General features: G+C 44.4%; 1 protein-coding gene across 1 annotated transcript in view; it reads right to left on the bottom strand.

Annotated features, from left to right (window-relative positions):
- Window positions 1-981: 981 nt before the first annotated feature.
- VSNL1 (visinin like 1) overlaps window positions 982-20,341 on the bottom strand; it is a 123,218-nt gene continuing 103,858 nt past the window's right edge. The window contains exons 3-4 of the mRNA XM_075269174.1: window positions 9,295-9,510; window positions 982-2,136 (exon numbers count right to left, since the gene is read on the bottom strand). Of these exons, the coding sequence (XP_075125275.1) occupies window positions 1,939-2,136; window positions 9,295-9,510 (414 nt within the window). The 3' untranslated portion in view covers window positions 982-1,938. The remainder of the gene's footprint in view (window positions 2,137-9,294; window positions 9,511-20,341) is intronic.

Raw genomic sequence — 20,341 nt, 5'->3', positions numbered from 1 at the left:
AATGACTGCGGTGGGATCAGATGTTATGATCATAGTGGATAATTCACATAGGAATTCACTTAGAATGTCCCTTTGCCCTTATATCTATAAAGGACCACAACTCTGACCATACAAATCAGACCCTTGGAATCAAAGTCAGGACCAATTTCGGGAGGAGTCGGAAAAAAAGTTCCCGACTCGAACTCTGGATTCAAAATAATTATTGTAAATGATCATATACACAGTCAAGTCTCATTAATGTGACCACCTGTCAAAATCCAGAATAACCCCCTTTGGCAGAGCGGACCGCTGCAAGACGTGCAGGAAGAGAGGGGATGTTGTGATGATGTCACTGGGATGTTGAGCCATGCCGACTCCAGTGCCGTGTCCAGCTGCGCTACGTTACGCGGTTGAGCATCCATGGCGCGAACAACCCGATCGAGGTGGTCCGACAGATTCTCGATTGGGTTCAAGTCCGGGGAATTTGCTGGCCAAGGGAGTACGGTAAACTCATCCTGGTGCTCCACGAACCACGCACGTACACTGTGAGCTTTATGACACGTCGCATTGTCCTGCTGGTAGATGCCATCATCCTGAGGAAAACAATTCACATGTAGGGGTGAACATGGTCCGCAAGGATAGATGCATACTTGTGTTGATCCATCGTGCCTTCCATAATGATGAGCGCACCCAGATGGCTGATGACACGCGCCTTCTGCCATTGGTTATGTAACGTAGGCGGTGGTCACATTAATATGACTGGACTGTGTATATATTAATATAATGGATTAAATGAATAGTTTGTCCTATATTTATTTTCATAGGAATCAATCAAAACCACGACTGTCAGCCATTTATGAGTCGGAGTCAGGTTGCGGAGTTGGAGTGGATGATCTTGCCTTCCGACTCCACCACCGTGATGCCAACAACCCTACGTCTCCGTACACGAAGTACAAAGGTTCCAATTCTGCAAACAGATTGTAGACACCACCTGGGAAGGAGTCAAATGGTATAAATTATTTATTTGGGGACATATATTGCAACCTCTATTGAAAATTCAGAAGTCAATCTCCATTTCTGAGAAATCAATACTGCTTTCAATCCCATTGAAACAACAGGTCATCTTTATACATCTTCATATATGCATCTCATGTATGAGTACCTATGTATATAATAGTTATATACATCAACATACATATATCATCTTGGCTTGAACTTTTATGTACATACATCTATATATATATATATTTCTCTGAATGAATTTGGGAGGGTTTTCCGGTGGGACTTGCGTTTTGTTCGCTCTCCGTTTCTCTTGATTCGCTTCGTTCCAAATTCATTAAGGGTGCAAATGAGGTAAGAATTAAGGCAAACCTAAGAGGCATGCAAATGAATTACATATATATTCACCGACATCACAAGCACATGTGTGAAAGGGACGGGGTAGATCCATGAGCCGAAGTCATGTCCCTCCGCCTGCCCGGGACTACTTTACAGCAGGTGAGATGCGATAGTCGGAACAGTAACATCGCCATGGCTATCAGTGTCACTACCACGAACACGTAAAAAGAGACACACAGCTATAGCATCAGTAAAACAATAAATAGTATCATTATGCGGTACGTTACTGATGCACAGGCTTCAGGGACTTATGAAATTACATTGCACACTTCACATTGTGGCAGTCAATTTTTTTCCTGTTTTTTTTTTTTTTTGTTTGTCGTTTTTTTTTTTTTCTGTAATATATATATCGTATATACTTTTAAAATTCTTTAGCAAATGACATTCTCATGCACACGAGTGTCTCAAACACAAGAAGCAAGTCCATTTATAGGTAGTCCAAGCAATTATTTTTGTTTTTTTTGTTGTTTTTTTTTTTTTCTGTTTTCGTCGTGGAAATAGCTGCAAACTGAATGGAACATTGACATTTTTTTGTGCAGTCCGAAACGCGTCAGGGTGAACTCATTTCTGAATGTCACACTGGAGCAGTAATACAATGGAGGGGTCGCTCTTTGCGGCTTCTTTGAATTCATCCAGTGTGATTTGGTCGTCTTTGTTCTTATCCATCTTGCTGAAGATCTTGTCTACCCGCTGCTCCGGCGTGAGGCCGTCCTCGTTCATTTTCATCATTATCACAGTGCCCACCATTTTATAGATGGCCTGGGGAAGGGAGAAGGAAGAGAGATTAATGATTGGAGTCCACGAGAGACGTAGAGGGGAGGAAGGGTTCACAAATTTATGACATTAACCAAGGCGGTTGACATATGTTGCCTTCGCTTGGTATATAATGGATTGTACTTTTTATAGCGCTTTATGTATTCACAAACTGGAAATCTAATAAACCATAAAAGACGATCTATCTTACTTTGGCTAGGTTCTATTAGTGTGTATCGTCTCTCTACACGATAAGTGGGCCGGCTCCTCCTGGTATGATGTCAGCGGTGCCGTGCACTCTGAGCCGATTAGATACACCCACTGTTTAACTCCTCCTCCACCTGGAAGACTACAGCTGCATCCCCCTCCTTCCCCTTACTCATGTCTTCTACCTGCTAGATGGATTTTTTGGGGACCAATGAGGTTTTTGATTATGTGTATGGTTGAGACCCGACAGTGATCTGTAGAGTACTCATCTTTCCAAGGCACGGATGTAACCAGTCATTTCTCAGCTTTCCAAGATGAAGAAAGGGAGAAAAGGGGGAAGCCATGGAAGCCGTAGCTAAGCACAGGCCAGGAGCTTTGCATTACAAAAGACTGGGAATGGAACACAAGCTTGGTGTTAGCCAAGCCTCATGAAAGCAAAAGGACTAAGTCATTTGAGTTTTGTTAATTCTCTCCTTTTATTTTAAAAACTGTTTTGCTTGTCTTGTCATCTTATTTGTCTCTTTTTCTATGTACCAGTACTGAACGTCTTGAGTAATAAATTGTTAAATTTAATGGTACTTTGTGTGTCTTCAATGAACCTATTACCTTTTTAAAGTGTGTTTGTACCTGACTGCTGAGAGCAGTAGTATATGTGTCTGAATTCCTATTGATCCCGATTCTGAATACAATGTGTATTAGGGGTGTGATTAACTTTCAATTTGCAGCATGAAGGGTGAGTGAAAGATTGTGTGAGTGGAGTGAATTAACCCCTTACAGCCAGATCCATGTCATGTGCTATGACAGTCCATACGTGCTAGGCACCTTCTACGCTACGAATGTCCTTCACCTTCTGTTGGAACTGGCTCCACCACCACTACCTATGCTGCAATGCCTGGGATTGTTTCCAAGGCAAGGACTTGGGCCTCTTGCCCTGTTTCTGGGAAACTGAACTAGGTCTACCTCTAGTCTGGCTCCCCAGCTCAGTACCTTCTTCTGTGTGTGAGCTAAGTGCATGCTCTCCTGATGACCATGTGGGGTCCTCCACCAGCCTGCCCATCCTGAGCCCTAGCACCTGTCTGACTGTAGAGACCTGTGAGACCGCTAACCTCTGTACTACAAAGTCTTGGTGGATATAATGTTGAGACTAATGAAGCGGTTTGGGATTATCCCCACAATTACTGCCTTAGAAAGGAGGGTGGTCTTTTGATTCTCTGTCTATTGGAGAAGATGATGGGGATCAACAAAAACTGGTATTGTTGTGGGACCTTGGGTAAGTAATTGGGACTGCTGTATCTATTGAGAAGCTTGATACAGGAGACCACTGTGGTGACTGGAGAAGGGACAGGGCCTGATCTGACTATTGGGGACGTAAAATTGGAGCAGCTTTGATAATTGGGAATGTATGGGCTGGGCTTCGGTGACCACTATGGAAATTGAATGAAAACATGCTGTGAGTGCTGGAGAAGTGGTGGGGCCAGGTGTGACCAATGGTGGAGGGAGCTGCTGTGGAAGGAAGTGGAGACTGGGATTCTGAGACTATAGGGAAAAGAAGTGGGCCTGCAGTGACTACTAAGAAAGTGGGGATTGAAGCATACTATAACTACTGCAGAAGGGTGACTACTAGAGATGAGCGAGTAGTACTCGATCGAGTAGGTATTCAATCGAGTACAACGGTATTCGAAATACTCGTACTCGATCGAGTACCACTCGCTATTTGAATGTAAAAGTTAGATGCAGAACCAGCATTGATTGGCCGAATGCTATACAGTCGGCCAATCAACGCTGGTTCTTCTCCTACCTTTAGAAGTCTTCTCCATGCAGCTTCCCCGCGGCGTGTTCTGGCTCTTCATTCACTCTGCCAGGCATCGGGCCTGGGCAGAGCCGACTGCGCATGTCCGCTTGTAGTGCGGGCATGCGCAGTCGGCTTTGCCCAGGCCCGATGCCTGGCAGAGTGAATTCAGAGCCGGAAGACGCCGCGGGGACGCTGCAAGGAGAAGACTTCTTGGAGGATCCAGCCCGACCCTCACTCGTGGACTTGGTAAGTGTAATTTGATTGAACGTTGCCTACCCCTGAAACGAGCATTTTCCCCCCATAGGCTATAATAGGGTTCGATATTCGATTCGAGTAGTCGAATATTGAGGGGCTACTCGAAACGAATATCGAACCTCGGACATTTTACTGTTCGCTCATCTCTAGTGACTACTGTTGAGATGGAGATGTAAGCATTCTGTAACTACTATAAAAGTTGAAGGCACTGATGTTACTACTGGGGAACTTGAGAAAGAGCTGCTGTGATAAATGGAGACTAAGTTTCTTTGACTATCAGGCAAGTTTGGAGGAGAAGGGTTAATAGTCCACCCGGAAATGCCACAGTCCAGCTTCAGGAGTATAGCACTTCTGGGTAGACTATGACATAGTGCGCATGCAAAGTGCCATTGCCGAACCTGGAGACCGCCATGAACAAGCAAGGAAGCCGTCTTTTATCCTGTAGGGGGACAGACCTCAGCAGCCGCTATGGGCGGTGATCTACAGAAGCCTGAGCTGCAGGGTATACGCCCTTAAAGCCTTAACAAGAAAAGCATATTTGGAAACTGTTTTAGAAGCCCTACAAGTTACTGGGATTAGATGACGGTCGTATTTTGTGCTGACAGACTCCCTATAAATGACACAGTGCACCAAAAATGTGCCAAAATTGTGTCAGACTAAACCAACTAAAAGGTGGTACAAACCTAGACTAGACAGTGTGAAGGTACATCCGATTTATCATCCAGCATCAGTCACTGTGATAAATCTGGCGTATTTTTAGACTGCCCGTCTCAGTTTACATTGTCTACCTCTTAGTAAGTCTAAGCCAAGGTGTGCATTTATCCTTATTGTCATTACTGTTGTACTGATAGAGAAGAAAATACTTCCCAGCAAAGGGCAGCAGCGAGCGGCTCCTGAAGATCGGAACGTTTTGTTGCTATGGTGCCGTAATATTTTCATTTACTTGTGTTAATATTTGAGACAATAATAAAATAACAGGCAATAACCGTGGCCGCAGCGTCATCCGAGGCAATAGTCTCCTGGCAGGCCGCACTCTGATTAATGTCAGTAATTACCACCCGATTCCTGGTCTCCAGCACAGACGCCCAGTCACTCCAGTGCACTGAACCGGAGTCCCAGTCCTGGATCACTGAGCCGGGGGACCGTATCATGTAAATGTTTGTCCACTAGCAAACGTGTCCCTTCCTGTTACGTACATAATACTATACCCTATATTACTTTATCTTATAGCTGATATGGCAAAAGTTTTACCACAGTACCGAAATACCGTAAATGAAGAGTCTATTATCTACTAAAAGGGTAGGGGATAACGTCACGATTAGTAGGGGCCCTCACTGATCCTGAGATTGGGGTCCTGGTTCCCCTGCCCGGCCAAGAAATCACCCTATTGCTCCATACATTTTCTATGGGACGCCGGAGATTGACCAACACTATACTTGGCTATCCGATGCTTCCATAGAAAATTTATTTGACTTTTTTCTTTCCCAACAATAACCTGATTATAGGGTATAGCACTGCTGGGATTCCCGGGGACTTGCTGTGAAAGTATTTACATCTACTGCAGCGCCACCGCAAGGGTGCACGAAGCAGTACATAGCCTAGCATTACATTACACTCAAATTAAAGGGGTTGTCTGTGGTTAGATGGGGAGGGCAATAAAATAAACATGTATTTATACTTACATACTGAATCCTACCCTCTGCTTCTGAATTGGGCCGGCTGTCAGCTTTGCTGTAATGTTTGTATACAAAATGGCTGCAGTGGTGACATCACGTCGAGGGGCCACTGCTCTCAGCAGTATAGAGCTAAGAGAGATGACTGACTGTGACTACCCTAAGTGCCATTACCACCATAGCCACTCTGTATTGTATTATAGGGAAGAATCAGGTAAGTATAAATACAGATTTTATTTAGTAGCTTACTTACTGTGTAAGCGGCCGTTTTTCTTGTAGGCTATTCCTATGTGTGATCGACAAAAAATGTGATTTTAATGGTAGAATCCCTTTAAGTACCCTGTGTGGGTGCGTACTTGATTCTGGATGGAGGCAAAGACATGAACCAAAGCTCCATCACATGTGTGAAGTCTTCTAAAAGGTCAGTACAGTAACAAGGTTTTATCTAATGGGAATGATGCCTTTGTGGCATTGTTTCCAATAAGAATTGCCATATAGTATCATGTATACATTTATTTAAATGATAAGAGTCAAATACATATAGCATTTTAGTAGTAGACAGGAGTTTTCCGCATGGTTTAGGAATGGTGCCCTTTGTAGAGAGAGCATCTTGCTCAGACAAAGCAATGCATACATTATCCTGGTCAGGCAAAGATTCTTATGTCTATGTTAATTGACATTTTGTGACCATGTGCAGTGACGGAGGAAGATGCTGTTTGCAAAGGACCATCTAGTATCTGTTAGACAGTGACCAGCACAATATTACAAGAAATTATGGTTTAACCCTCAAAATACCGTATCAAGGGTCCTATCCAGCCCATTCTCCACCTCTATTAACATGGTATATGTAAATGGTAATCTTAAACCCGACAAACTCTTTGACTCTGGCTATATTGTCAGTGACACTGGTGTACTCACATCACTGAACTGGAGTATCAGAAGTTTGGCGGATATTAAACTAGGTCATGTAAAAATACTTTATTCATGGCACAAAAATCTGCATTTGTAAGTTTACATTTACAGAAAATTAACTGGAGATGGCCGGGAGAGCAGAAGAAGACGCTCCTCATCGCTGTGTCCTGACCTCGGGTTATACAGCTTATGTAAGAAACTAATGTGACACCAGAATAACAAATCATCTCATTTACACATCTGCTCCATACCGTCGTCTACAAGCGGAAATACCGAGTTCACGAGTGCAGCTATTTCACCGGACCAGTCCTAAGGATAAATCCTTAGTAGAATGGCCAGCCCAATCTTAGTCAATTTTATCCCATTTGGGGTGAACCACGTCTCTGTTTGCTGCACGCCACACCCCCCTTTCATGAACATGGTAGGAGCCATCAAGCCCCTTTTTTGGGACGTGACCATCATATAAAGTGTCCACGTACAATGGATACATAACAGAGAGCTCAGAGGCCCAAGAGATTCGCCTACTCTTTCGGGAGGTTTGGCGGGAATCTTCTGGACATTCCAGGAGAGTTGGCGAGTATGTCTAAGGATGGGTCATCAATACTTAAAGGAGATATCCAGGATTAGAAGACATGGCTGCTTTCTTGTAAGGAAGTGACATCACATCCATTGGTTAAATAATGGGACTGAGATGCATCATGGCCATCTGACCAACAGGTGTAATGTCACTTGATGGGAAGAAGCTGCCACAGGGCCCGGGACATTAGGGGCCCGGCGACAGCTGCAACCGCTGCGGTTTTTTATTTTTTCTTAATGGACCGTTACCGGCTGGAGTTACTCCAGTCAGTAACAGGCCCTATTTACTTACCGATCCTGGCAGGGCCGGGATCGGTAAGTGACGCCGTGGGCCCCACAAACACTATCATACTCAGGAGAGGTAAGAAACATAAAAAAACACTGTTACTTATCTCTCCACGATCCGGGCAGGCTTCAAGCCTAGTCGTCTGACGTCTCATGACCCCAGCCTCCGTCCCGAGTCATGTGACGTCTGACGTAATTAAAGATGGACTACAGCAGAGGCCGACAGCGTAGGAGGCAGGAGATAGGTGAGTAACAGGTTTTTTTAATGTTTTTCTCCCCCTGGGTCTCCGATTATTATACTCTGGGGTCTGAAAAGACCCCAGAGTATAATAATTGTTTATGGGTGTCCGCAGTGGGACATAATACTGTGTGCAGGGGCCACTATGGGGGATAATACTGTGTGCAGGGGCCACTATGAGGGATAATACTGTGTACTGGGGCCACTATGAGGGATAATACTGTGTACTGGGGCCACTATGAGGGTTAATACTGTGTACTGGGGCCACTATGGGGACATAATACTGTGTGCAGGGGCCACTATGAGGGATAATACTGTGTGCAGGGGCCACTATGAGGGATAATACTGTGTGCAGGGGCCACTATGAGGGATAATACTGTGTGCAGGGGTCACTATGGGGGATAATACTGTGTGCAGGGGCCACTGAGGGACATAATACTGTGTGCAGGGGCCACTATGAGGGATAATACTGTGTGGAGGGGCCACTATGGGGTATAATACTGTGTGCAGGGGCCACTATGGGGGATAATACTGTGTGCAGGGGCCACTATGGAGGATTGTGGTGGGGGCATGTCAAAAGTTCGCCACAGGGCCCCGCTATTCCTAGTTACGCCACTGAAGCCTCCCATATCATTATCTGCTGTTGTGAAGGCACGGCCATAACAGATGTATTGTAGGCTTCAGCTGCCGCTCTCGTGTATGCCGCCTTCTTCTGCAAGTCCATTATTCATAAGATTAGGAATGTATTAACACAACATTGTGACAGCAGGCAATGTCTCTATGAAAATGTGCTCTTATCTCGCTTCACGTGCCCCCTGGCCTGTGGTTACAACGCTGATGATCCCGGACTAGCACACATTCATTGCTGGAATAAGCTTTTCTGTACAAGTGAGCTCTGTATTGATGTAGCAGAGCCGAGATTGTCAATACGTGCTGTTGGTGTATCTTTAATAAATGGCAGTCCTATGTAAAACCCTATTCAGTGACGCCAGGATCCCAATGCCAAAGACAAGTTGATTTCTGCCTTACATTTTAGCCAGCCATCCATACCAGGCGGTGTTATCATACTCCGCAATGTGGCAGAGGGCAATGCCACTTTGACACTACATTCATCTTACTTGTGCTCTGTTAATTATTACTCTCTATAGACGCTTTCATCTAAGCCGGCCATGATAAGCGGCGCTGGCTGGTGACGTGTACAGCGGCGCAGGCACATAATCACTAACCTCTATGATCTCCAGCATCTCCACCCTGGTGATTTTACCGTCTCCGTCCAGGTCGTACATATTGAAAGCCCAATTTAGTTTCTGTTCAAAGCTTCCCCTTGAAGTGATGGACAGCGCGCAGATGAACTCTCTGAAGTCGATGGTCCCATCTCCGTTTTTATCAAAGGTTCTGAAAGCGTGCTGGGCGAACTTTGAAGCGTCTCCGTATGGGAAAAACTGGCGAAGAGAAAGAAAAAAAAAAGTGATTATATATAACATGAAAATGACTGGTTCCAAAGCCTTACACAGTACAATCCTGGCTATCGCTACGCACCACTAGGGGGAGCTAAGTTGCTTACGATGTACTGCATCACTGCCACCACTGTCAAGATGCCGCTGCTTTTGTCAATATGCAAATTTTATAACTACCGTATCCGTAAAAAATTTGGATGAACTTCATTGGTCATTGCAGGCGGATTTTAAGCCTCCTGAGAAAACCACAACCCAACTCTCCCATCAATACAGTGGAAGTCAGACCGCATGCACACGATTGAGTATACATCTGATGTGGGGCCTGTTTGCAGCAGAATGCAGTTGCATGATACTATAAGTGACATCCAAGTGTCATCTCTGTGCAACCCATGAAGCATTCATGTTTATGGAGGTTCCAATCCGTTCCAATGACGAGGAACAGAATATGACCTGCTCTATAATCATCCAGAACGGAACAGATCAGAAGCCCCCCTAGACATGACTTGATCAATGGGCACAATCTGCCTGAAGATGAGAAAATCTGCCCCCCTCTCATTGAAATGAATGGGCGAGTTGGAAGGCGTTTTTGTGAGATGGATTCTGCCTTAATAATCTGCCTGCAAAAAATTCTGGTGTGAACTTACCCGTATTGGAGAACTGAAATAGAGAGTCAAAGCTTTCATTATATCCCTTATTGCAAAGCATATTTTGCTACAGACACGACCAATAGTCTTGTATTTTGTATCACTCTTCGCCTCTATATATGTGTAGTGAGGATATGAAGACCAGACCTCTATTATGTGACATGAAGTAAATCTATCCGCAGGTTACTCCGGGTCCCTCAAGCTCCTGCTTTGGACGTCTGCCACTTAAACAATTTCCTGACTCCCGGAATAGAAAACTAGCTGCACGTCCATGAAAATATGGGATATGTCAGGTAAATCAGGCCAGGGCATCGGATGTGCGGTTAAAGTAAAGCGTCCAGGGTACATCACTGCTGCGTACTGTATATAGGACCGCCATAGGTCACAGACCCACCACTATTTCTGACTCGAAGCTCAGACTCCAAAGCTATTGTAAAGGTGAAATGTCGCCGAATATATTGTCACCTGTTTACTTAATGTGATGATTCCTGCCATGTAAATGGTCATTTTCCATCCTCAAGGCGTGCCTATCGATTGGGGTGACTTTTCAGAATACACCTATAACTTGCATTTTTATTCTATGATGTGCATTTTACCCTTTGGAGGGTCCATCTCTATTTCTACCTGAAACAGTGGTCGGAAACGCCATATATTGCAAACAGTGAGGAGATCCTGCTCCTATACAGCTATCATGCACAAAGAAAAGCAGCAGCAGAATGGAGGACGCTACTGACCAAAGCAGCTGTGAATACAGCACTGTGGTGAGGTACAACACTCAGTAGATGCTGCAGCCATGTCTCTGTGTCTATCACTACCTCTGTCTCCCTCTAGTAGCTACTTCCTCCTCCCTCCCTCTCTAATATGATCCCTCATGGAGATGAAAATCCATCCTGTCTCCCAAGGCGGACTTAGGATTGAATTTACAGTGGCTGAGCAGTTTAGGAGTGTAAAAGGGAAGTAAAGTAGGGTCTACTACAAAGATTCTGACATTTGCTGGTACTGCTGATTTATGCAAAGTTTGTTGAAAGTACATTGACCAAATGAATGTGAATATTTTCTAAGTGGTTCCAAAATGCTCTGCTGAGTAGCTTCTTAACATATGTTCAAAGGAAGCCAAGCATTGAGGTTTTCTGATACAAAGCTCCAGATCTCCTGCATAGACAGAGTTAAAAGATAAATTCATATCTGAAACAAGCCACCACTAGGCAGAATCTACTGCTTACGGGGCATTCACACATTTATTTTATTCCCATGTTACTTTTACATTGTTCCTATGTATACGTCTTTTTTATTCCATCTTTTTTGTTAAGCACTGTACTTTTTGTATGTATTACATAAAATTTTAATAAGATTAATAATACGGTAATAATAGTAAGGTTCTAAAACGATCCCAGAATTTCGAAGACAGTAAATGTCACTTAGGCTTGTTACCCTTGCTGTCTCGCCTGCCATAAAGTGGTGGCAGCTATTTGTGTGGACGTGTGACTGAAGATCGCGTCACTCTTCTGTAGTCGAGAGTGATAGGTAAGTTGGACGGGAGTGTGGAAACTGAGTCCGCCTTCTAGGGTTGCAAGTGCATGTGTGGTAAGGTTTACAGACATGATAGAATTGGTATACAGCCAGTGAGATATTCTTTGTAGGAAAGCCTTGCACAATTTTTATTTTTGCTTCTCGTGCAATAAATTTTAACATGGGGCGGCCGTGCAGGAGAAGTAGCTTATACAGCATAAATCAGTCGCAATTCTTTCCATTTTCCATATCTAATATGGATCGAACAATCCTCATTTACTGGAAACTGAATTTCTTGGTGGATCTTCCGTTTCTTTTTTAGACTTTTTGTATCGGAGCTCCTAATAGCAGCATGACATTAGATGAAGCGCTCGGAGGCTTTCTGCAGAAAAGTCTGCATGGACTTAATAGTTCTGGTTTTCTGGTTGTTGCTTCATGACATAAACTTCGCAGACTGAAGCCAACAGAACATGGCTGCAAGCGGTTTTCCTCCCGGATTCTAGACTGTGATCCGTGGAAGACACATATCACGGATAGATATCACATGCCAATGACAGATGGTTCACATTGCTGCCTGTAGCTACTGCAGAAATAAATCCCCAGTGGTAAACCACCTCAGCGTGGTCAAAAATGGAAATTTAAGCTCCAGATCAGCTCAATTATATTATTCTGCTCCGAATAGGCCGCAAGCTAATATTGATATAAAGGGATTTTAGTGTTATGTAGGTGTGTAGCATCCTCTTGGAGTTCACAGACTAGGCTTTACATAGTGCTATTCAAGAAAATGGGGTTTGGTCAATATGCAGTGGTAATGGGACATCAAAAACTAGGTGCAAGTTTGGAGGCCCAATTGGAGACTTACGAACATCAACCTTTTCCCACGATTGATAAGAAGATTCCAGAAACCTTATGCCTAGAAGTACCGTAATAATATTGGAAAGTTTATGTTAGAGATAACAGAAAGGTAAAGAAATATTCTGTAAAGTTGCAGAACATGGTTGGATGGATAGAGGTAATGGTTTGGTGGGATTATATGTTAGATTATATGGTAGAGTGGCAAAAGGTAATGGTGAAGAACATGGTTGGGTAGAAAGAATTCATAATTACAAATATGGTTGAGTCAAGAAAGAAAATTGTGCTTTAGTGGACAGTGGTAATGGTGGGGAATATGGTGGGGTGGAACAAGATAATACTGGAGATGTTTGAGAGAACAGTAATAATGGAGGATATGGTTGAATGAGGAGAGAAATCATAAAGAACGGTGGCATAACTTGAGGGGTTTAAGAGGGTGAGGTTGTACCCAGGCCCAGAAGCCTTATGGGGCCTATAAGAGGTATATTCTCAATATAAGGAGAACACTTCTGGTGGAGAATAGGCTTGAGGGACAGAGGTTATGGTGGGGAATATGGTTGGCTGGAACAAGATAATACTGGAGAAGATGTCTGGGAGGACAGAGGTAATAACATAGAATATGGTTGAATGCGGAGAGGAATCATAGAGAACAGGGGCAAAACTTGAGGGGGTGCAATTGCACTCAGGTCCAGAAGCCTTATGGGGCCCATAAGCTGAATATTCCCAATATGTGGAGAACGTCTCGGATGGAGAATATGGTTGGGAGTGACAGAAGTTATTGTAAAGTATATGGTAGAATGGACAGAGGTAATATGGATGGGTTGGCAAAGGTAATATGCAATTTGACTGGGTGGACAGAAGTAATCTTGGAGTGTGCATCAAACATATCTGGCTCCTTCTCACTGTGCCAGGAAAAACAAGTAAATTGAGTTTAAAATTGAGAATCACCCCTAAGGCCAAAATATTTTAGTTTTTGGCAAAATCAGCCAGCCATAGTTGGAGTACATGGTTGGGTGGAAAGAGACAAGGATAGAGAGTATGGATGAATGGAAAGATGGTTGAGATGACCATGGTAATTGTGGTTGGATGGACACAGGTAATGGCGAGGAGTATGGATGGGTGGAAAGAAATAGTACTGGAGTAGATGTTTGGGTAGGTGGAGGTAATGGTGGAAGGAGAGAGTGGACAAAAGTAATGGAAAATATGGTTGAGTGGCAGTAAAAATTATGGTTGGGTGGACAGATGTAATAGTGAGGAATATGGCTGGGGTAACAGTGGTTAAAGTATATAGAAGAGGTCAGAGGCATAAGTGGAAAGAACAGAGGATAGTTCTGAATAATCCAGTTGTGGCTATTGGTAGAAACGAGAGGATGAGAGGATGGATAGAAGAATAGGAAACCACTACAATGGGCAGAGGTAATGCCAAGTTAATGCCAACGGATAATTGCAAAAGGGAGGGGAAAGGAAAAACAGATAGGCTGGAGGTGTAAATGGAGGCTACAGCAGAAAGCATGAAGAGGTAGATAAGGAAATGATGGAGAATACCTAAAAATGATGAGAGGCAATGGTGAGCAAGACCGAGGATGGATAGTGGTAATAAAACTGGGTGGACGGATAATGTACAGCCAAAGAGGATGGAATGGTGATTGGAGGTAATGGATGAGAAAACAGAAGGTGGGTAGAAGTGATGGGTGGACAGAAATAAACAGGACAATATGGGAGGATGGATAGAGGCAATTATCAAGAAGATGACAGGATGGATAACGGTAGTCTGGAAGAGGAAGAGAGACGATAGAGCGGATAGATGGCGGAAATAGATAATGTTAGAGATGAATGAAAGTGGGAGAATAGAGATAATGGGGAGAAGGGTACTGGAAAACAAGGTAGAGTGCTGGCAATGAACACACAAGGGTTAATCGAAGTAACTGGAAGGAAAGGGGTGTGAATAGACACAAAGGATGGATAGAAGGAAGGTCAAGAAAAACAAGAGTGTAATAAGAAATAAAGGTAATAGTGAAGGAAATAGACGGGTGAAGGAAAGAACTGACAAGAACCAATATAGTAGTATAGTGATGAGTGGATATAATAAAGGGGTTGTCCGATCAGGACACCCATGTTCTTGTGCTCTACTACAATATATGGACAGCCTATAGACTGGCTCTTTCTTTTTGTAGTTGGCCACTGGATTCAGTAGGAGTTGTGGTCATTGGTTTTTGTCATTATTCAATGGGGCCCCGGTTGTCAGCGGTGGCAGCTGTAGTATTCAGTTTACAGGTCCTGGATATTTGTGCCAGGTGATGGCTGCAGCCAATCACAGGCCTCAGTAGTCACCTCTTCACAAACGGTATGTCGCAGCGGTAACGTACCGTTTGTGAAGAGGCCACCAATGAGGCCCGTACCTGGCTGCAGTGGTCACCTGGCATAAACAGGACATCAGCCAGGGGACCTATATACAGAAGACCATATCTGCCACTGCTGGAGATGAAGGATCGCTGAGAGCTGAGTATTAATTTTTTTGTTTATGGCCTCTCAGTAGCAGTATTAATCCCTTTGCGCCGCAAGCCTTTTTTCGATTTTTGTTTTGATTCCCCCATCTTCTAAACTCCATAACTTTTTTATGTAAATGAAGTATCATCGTACATCATATACAGTCCTATGAAAAAGTTTGGGCACCCCTATTAATCTTAATCATTTTTAGTTCTAAATATTTTGGTGTTTGCAACAGCCATTTCAGTTTGATATATCTAATAACTGATGGACACAGTAATATTTCAGGATTGAAATGAGGTTTATTGTACTAACAGAAAATGTGCAATATGCATTAAACCAAAATTTGACCGGTGCAAAAGTATGGGCACCCTTATCATTTTATTGATTTGAATTCCCCTAACTACTTTTTTACTGACTTACTGAAGCACAAAATTGTTTTTGTAACCTCACTGAGCTTTGAACTTCATAGCCAGATCTATCCAATCATGAGAAAAGGTATTTAAGGTGGCCAATTGCAAGTTGTTCTACTATTTGAATCTCCTCTGAAGAGTGGCATCATGGGCTACTCAAAACAACTCTCAAATGATCTGAAAACAAAGATTGTTCAACATAGTTGTTCAGGGGAAGGATACAAAACGTTGTCTCAGAGATTTAACCTGTCAGTTTCCACTGTGAGGAACATAGTAAGGAAATGGAAGACCACAGGGACAGTTCTTGTTAAGCCCAGAAGTGGCAGGCCAAGAAAAATATCAGAAAGGCAGAGAAGAAGAATGGTGAGAACAGCCAAGGACAATCCACAGACCACCTCCAAAGAGCTGCAGCATCATCTTGCTGCAGATGGTGTCACTGTGCATCGGTCAACAATACAGCGCACTTTGCACAAGGAGAAGCTGTATGGGAGAGTGATGAGAAAGAAGCCGTTTCTGCAAGCACGCCACAAACAGAGTCGCCTGAGGTAAGCAAAAGCACATTTGGATAAGCCAGCTTAATTTTGGAAGAAGGTCCTGTGGACTGATGAAAGATTGAATTGTTTGGTCATACAAAAAGGCGTTATGCATGGAGTCCAAAAAAAACAGCATTCCAAGAAAAACACTTGCTACCCACTGTAAAATTTGGTGGAGGTTCCATCATGCTTTGGGGCTGTGTGGCCAATGCCGGCACTGGGAATCTTGTTAAAGTTGAGGGTCGCATGGATTCCACTCAGTATCAGCAGATTCTTGAGAATAATGTTCAAGAATCAGTGACGAAGTTGAAGTTACGCCGGAGATGGATATTTCAGCAAGACAATGATCCAAAACACCGCTCCAAATCCTCAGGCATTCATGCAGAGGAACAATTACAATGTTCTGGAATGGCCATCCCAGTCCCCAGACCTGAATATCATTGAACATCTGTGGGATGATTTGAAGCGGGCTGTCCATGCTCGGCGACCATCAAACTTAACTGAACTTGAATTGTTTTGTAAAGAGGAATGGTCCAAAATACCTTCATCCAGGATCCAGGAACTGATTAAAAGCTACAGGAAGTGACTAGAGGCTGTTATCTTTGCAAAAGGAAGATCTACTAAATATTAATGTCACTTTTCTGTTGAGGTGCCCATACTTTTGCACTGGTCAAATTTTGGTTTATTGCATAGTGCACATTTTCTGTTAGTACAATAAACCTTTTCAATTCTGAAATATTACTGTGTCCATCAGTTATTAGATATATCAAACTGAAATGGCTGTTGCAAACACCAAAATATTTAGAACTAAAAATGATTAAGATTAATAGGGGTGCCCAAACTTTTTCATAGGACTGTACAATTCTGGGAATACCAAATTTATATAGTTTTATTCACATTTTAACCCCTTAAAAACGTTGGTATATTTCCATGTACAGAGATGCAGGTTTGTCTTTTGATTTTGTTCCCCGGATTTCCACCGTACTGTATGTGTTTTACAGTCATTTTAATTTTATATGTCTTCTAGGGAAAGGGAGGATGTATTATTGAAATTTATAAAAAAAAGAAAATTATAATTTTTTTTTACTTTTTTAACTGTAATTATTAGATCCCTTAGGGTCTATGCAATTACATACATACATAGTTACATAGTAGATGAGGTTGGATAAAGACATCAGTCCATCAAGTCCAACCTATAACCCTACAATCCCTACAGTGTTGATCCAGGGAAAGGCAAAAAACCCCATGAGGCTCATGCCAATTGCCCCATTTCAGGGGAAAAAATTCCTTCCCGACTCCAAATCTGCCTTACCAAATACCATAGAGAAACCTGTAATAGAAGTTAATACCAGATAAGCCTGGGAACCTTAAATAGTCCTTCAATCTCGTTCCAGGGACCGATGAGTCTCCCCAAAATGGCACCTCAATCAGCCCTGACCGAGGTATCAGGGCCTTAATGCCTGCGATCATATAATACAGCAGGAGACCCGGCGACTATGGCTATGGCTCAGCTCCTGTTCGGTCTCCATATCTGAATACACAATATCTGCCGTAATAGTACAGAGGATGTCGGTCGGGAGGGGGTTAAATAATAAAGAGTCAGAATACCCCCAATCTGGTCACCTAGGATCTAAAACAGGGGTGAACCTGCCCCTTTCGCCGCCCGAGGCGAACGACAGAAAGCCGCCCCCCCCCCCCCCCTGGAAGAGAGGGCATGGCATAGCGGAAGGGGTGGGGCTTAGTGAAGGGGGCAGGGCCAGTGACCTCCCCAATCCACCGCTCGGTGCTAAACCAGTCCAGGACAGCTTGTCCTGGACTGGCTTAGGTAAGCAAAAATGCCTCCCTCCCTGGGGCCCTGACATAGCGCCGCCTGAAGCGGTCGCTTCAGGTCGCCTCATGGGAGGTGCGGCGCTGATCTAGAAGTAGATGACACTGAAGCTTGCGGGGTCTATTCATAGGCAGCTGGCAGAGATACTGAGGCAGATCACACGAATGCCTTAAGACTTGAAAAGGAAAGATGAGTCTGGATATTGGATTGTAAGAATTCATGAAGCACGGCGTCGAGATTTACTAGACTCATTTACTATACAGTATTCAGCAGAAACGGAAAACAATCACAAGCCCGCCACCAAATCAATTCCACTCTCCCGCTGCAATTCCACTGGGACTGAACTGTACAACTGATAAAGGAAAAAATCAAATCGCCAATGATTTTTTTATTCGTTTACTAATGAAAAAAAAAAGGCCAAACCAAACGCAGCGGGATCATCGAGCGCTGTCTGTAATTTATTCACTTCACGTATCCTAGTGGGAAAATCCAGAACTGGTGAGCGTGCGGTGGGAATGACCTGCAGGTCTCATACTAGTTTCATCAGAGACAGCCGTAGTCATAATGTAGCCGCAGAGGTGATCGGCTGATTGTTGCGAATCCAGGTTCCTGGCGCGCAGCTAATTTGGCCGTGAAGAGCATTGCTCCTCCAAGACAATTTAGTATGACGTGGCATCTATTCAGAGTTCAGATAAATGGCCGTCTATGTAGTACATGGAAGCTTAAGTCCACCAGAGGTTCCCAAGCCAAGATGCCCCCTTTAAGATGTCCACATAACCTACTAAGACACATGTATGAAGATTATTGTCATGAGACAAGTCCTTCAAGGACATACTGTATGTACCTAGAAAGGTAGCCCATGTAAAAAAAAAGGGCCCCGATTAGGTTTTCACTCAACAATATTTTCAACTAAGAGGGTAGGAATCTAAATCACATCTTCGATAGGAGCCAATACAATGTTGATATCAATGGGGAGACGAAAATAAACCACTGCCGCACTCCCCTGATGCCTTATCTCCTGTGATAACCAAGGATTGGGCAAGCTTCATTCCCTCAACACTTGCCAAAGTGGACGTTTGGGCACCTTTACAACCTTCCTTCCTACAAAGGTAGTATGGTGGATGACCAAGCAGTGGACACAAGTGCCCCAAACGGAGGTTGTGTATTTGGAGGTTATGACCTATCACAAGAGACCTTTTCATCTCTGTGCACTCCCCTGAGGTTAATCAATAGGGTAATCCTACTAATATTATAAAGATGAAAGTATGTGTGTTTGGATGTTTGTGGGTTTGTGTGTTTGGATCTTTGTTCCTCAATCACGCGCAAACCGCTGAACGGAATGGCGTGAGATTTCACACATACCTAGATGGCCATCAGGAAGGATCGATAGGCTACTTGGTATACCGCTCCAGCCGCCGAAATCCCGAACGTTACCAGTGAAAGTCTGCTCCGGCTCCGCTGCGGGACCTCAGATGACATCAACCCGGCTCTTTCAGGTGGCCTCCAATAGGTTCGAGTCATATGCAGGGCAGGGCGATGGACACTGTGCGCTACAGAGGGGGCAGAGCTATAGACGCACAAGCTGGCCACCAAGCGACAGGAAGAAGATGGCATCATGTATGCGGAGGACACAGCAGGCAGCCATTGGTGGAGCCCGCCGCCCGGCCTGGAGAAGTAAGTCCTCCGGGGCCCTGGGGTGGGAAACTGAAGGAGTGACTGGGACACACTTCCCCAAGCCGCCGTCTTCCCCTAGCATGGCCTGCAGACTGCAGATCCTAAGCACACCATCACACTAGGTGCACGGAGGGTGGGGAGGGGAAGGCCGAGGCTTGGGGGTGGGGAGTCCGTGGTCGCGGGGGTGTCGGGTTTACAGTAAAGGAGGTTGAGGCAGGAGGGGTTGTAAAGGGGCTGGGGTCCAGGGGGGGGGGGGGGGTCGAGGAAGGCTTCCTGTAAAGTGGGACAGGGTATGGGGGGTGGAAAGGGAACAGGGGTCGCGGGGGGCCAGGTTGTGCAGGGGGTGCAAAGGGGGCCGACACTGGGGTCGCAGGTGGGGGGGGAGGGGGCCAGAGTCGCAGAAAATGAAAAAGGGCCGGGGTTGTAGAGAAGGGGTGTTGGAAAGGGAGCCCAGGGTTGCTTGGGTGGTGGAAAGGGGGCCGGGGTTGCGGGGGTGGTGGAAAGGGGGTAGGGGGAGAGGGGTTGGAAAAGGGACGCAATGTGGGGGCCAGAGCCCGTGCTGCAGGTGGGTCGCGCAAAGCGGGAACACTGCCGGGTACTGCTAGTAATATATGTACCCATATTGAAATATGAAGGTCATGGGTCGGCACCAAGCAAGGTACAAATCCGGATCTGTATATAATATTATACACCCCATTGTGATGTCAGGATGTGTCCTCTATGGACTGCAGGTCCATGGCAGGAAATGCCAACAAGTATTATGCATTGTTACTGCAGATTTTTGGGAAATTAGGAGATTTCTGATCATTTTAAGAGACTCATAAAAGGAATATGAAGAAGATTCCCGATTTTGGGATGATAAAAGGGGTTGTCTAC

Source organism: Leptodactylus fuscus, chromosome 3 (genome assembly GCF_031893055.1).
Source record: "Leptodactylus fuscus isolate aLepFus1 chromosome 3, aLepFus1.hap2, whole genome shotgun sequence".
In the NCBI taxonomy this organism is placed as follows: Eukaryota; Metazoa; Chordata; class Amphibia; order Anura; family Leptodactylidae; genus Leptodactylus; species Leptodactylus fuscus.
This window is presented reverse-complemented; position numbering and strand designations above follow the sequence as displayed.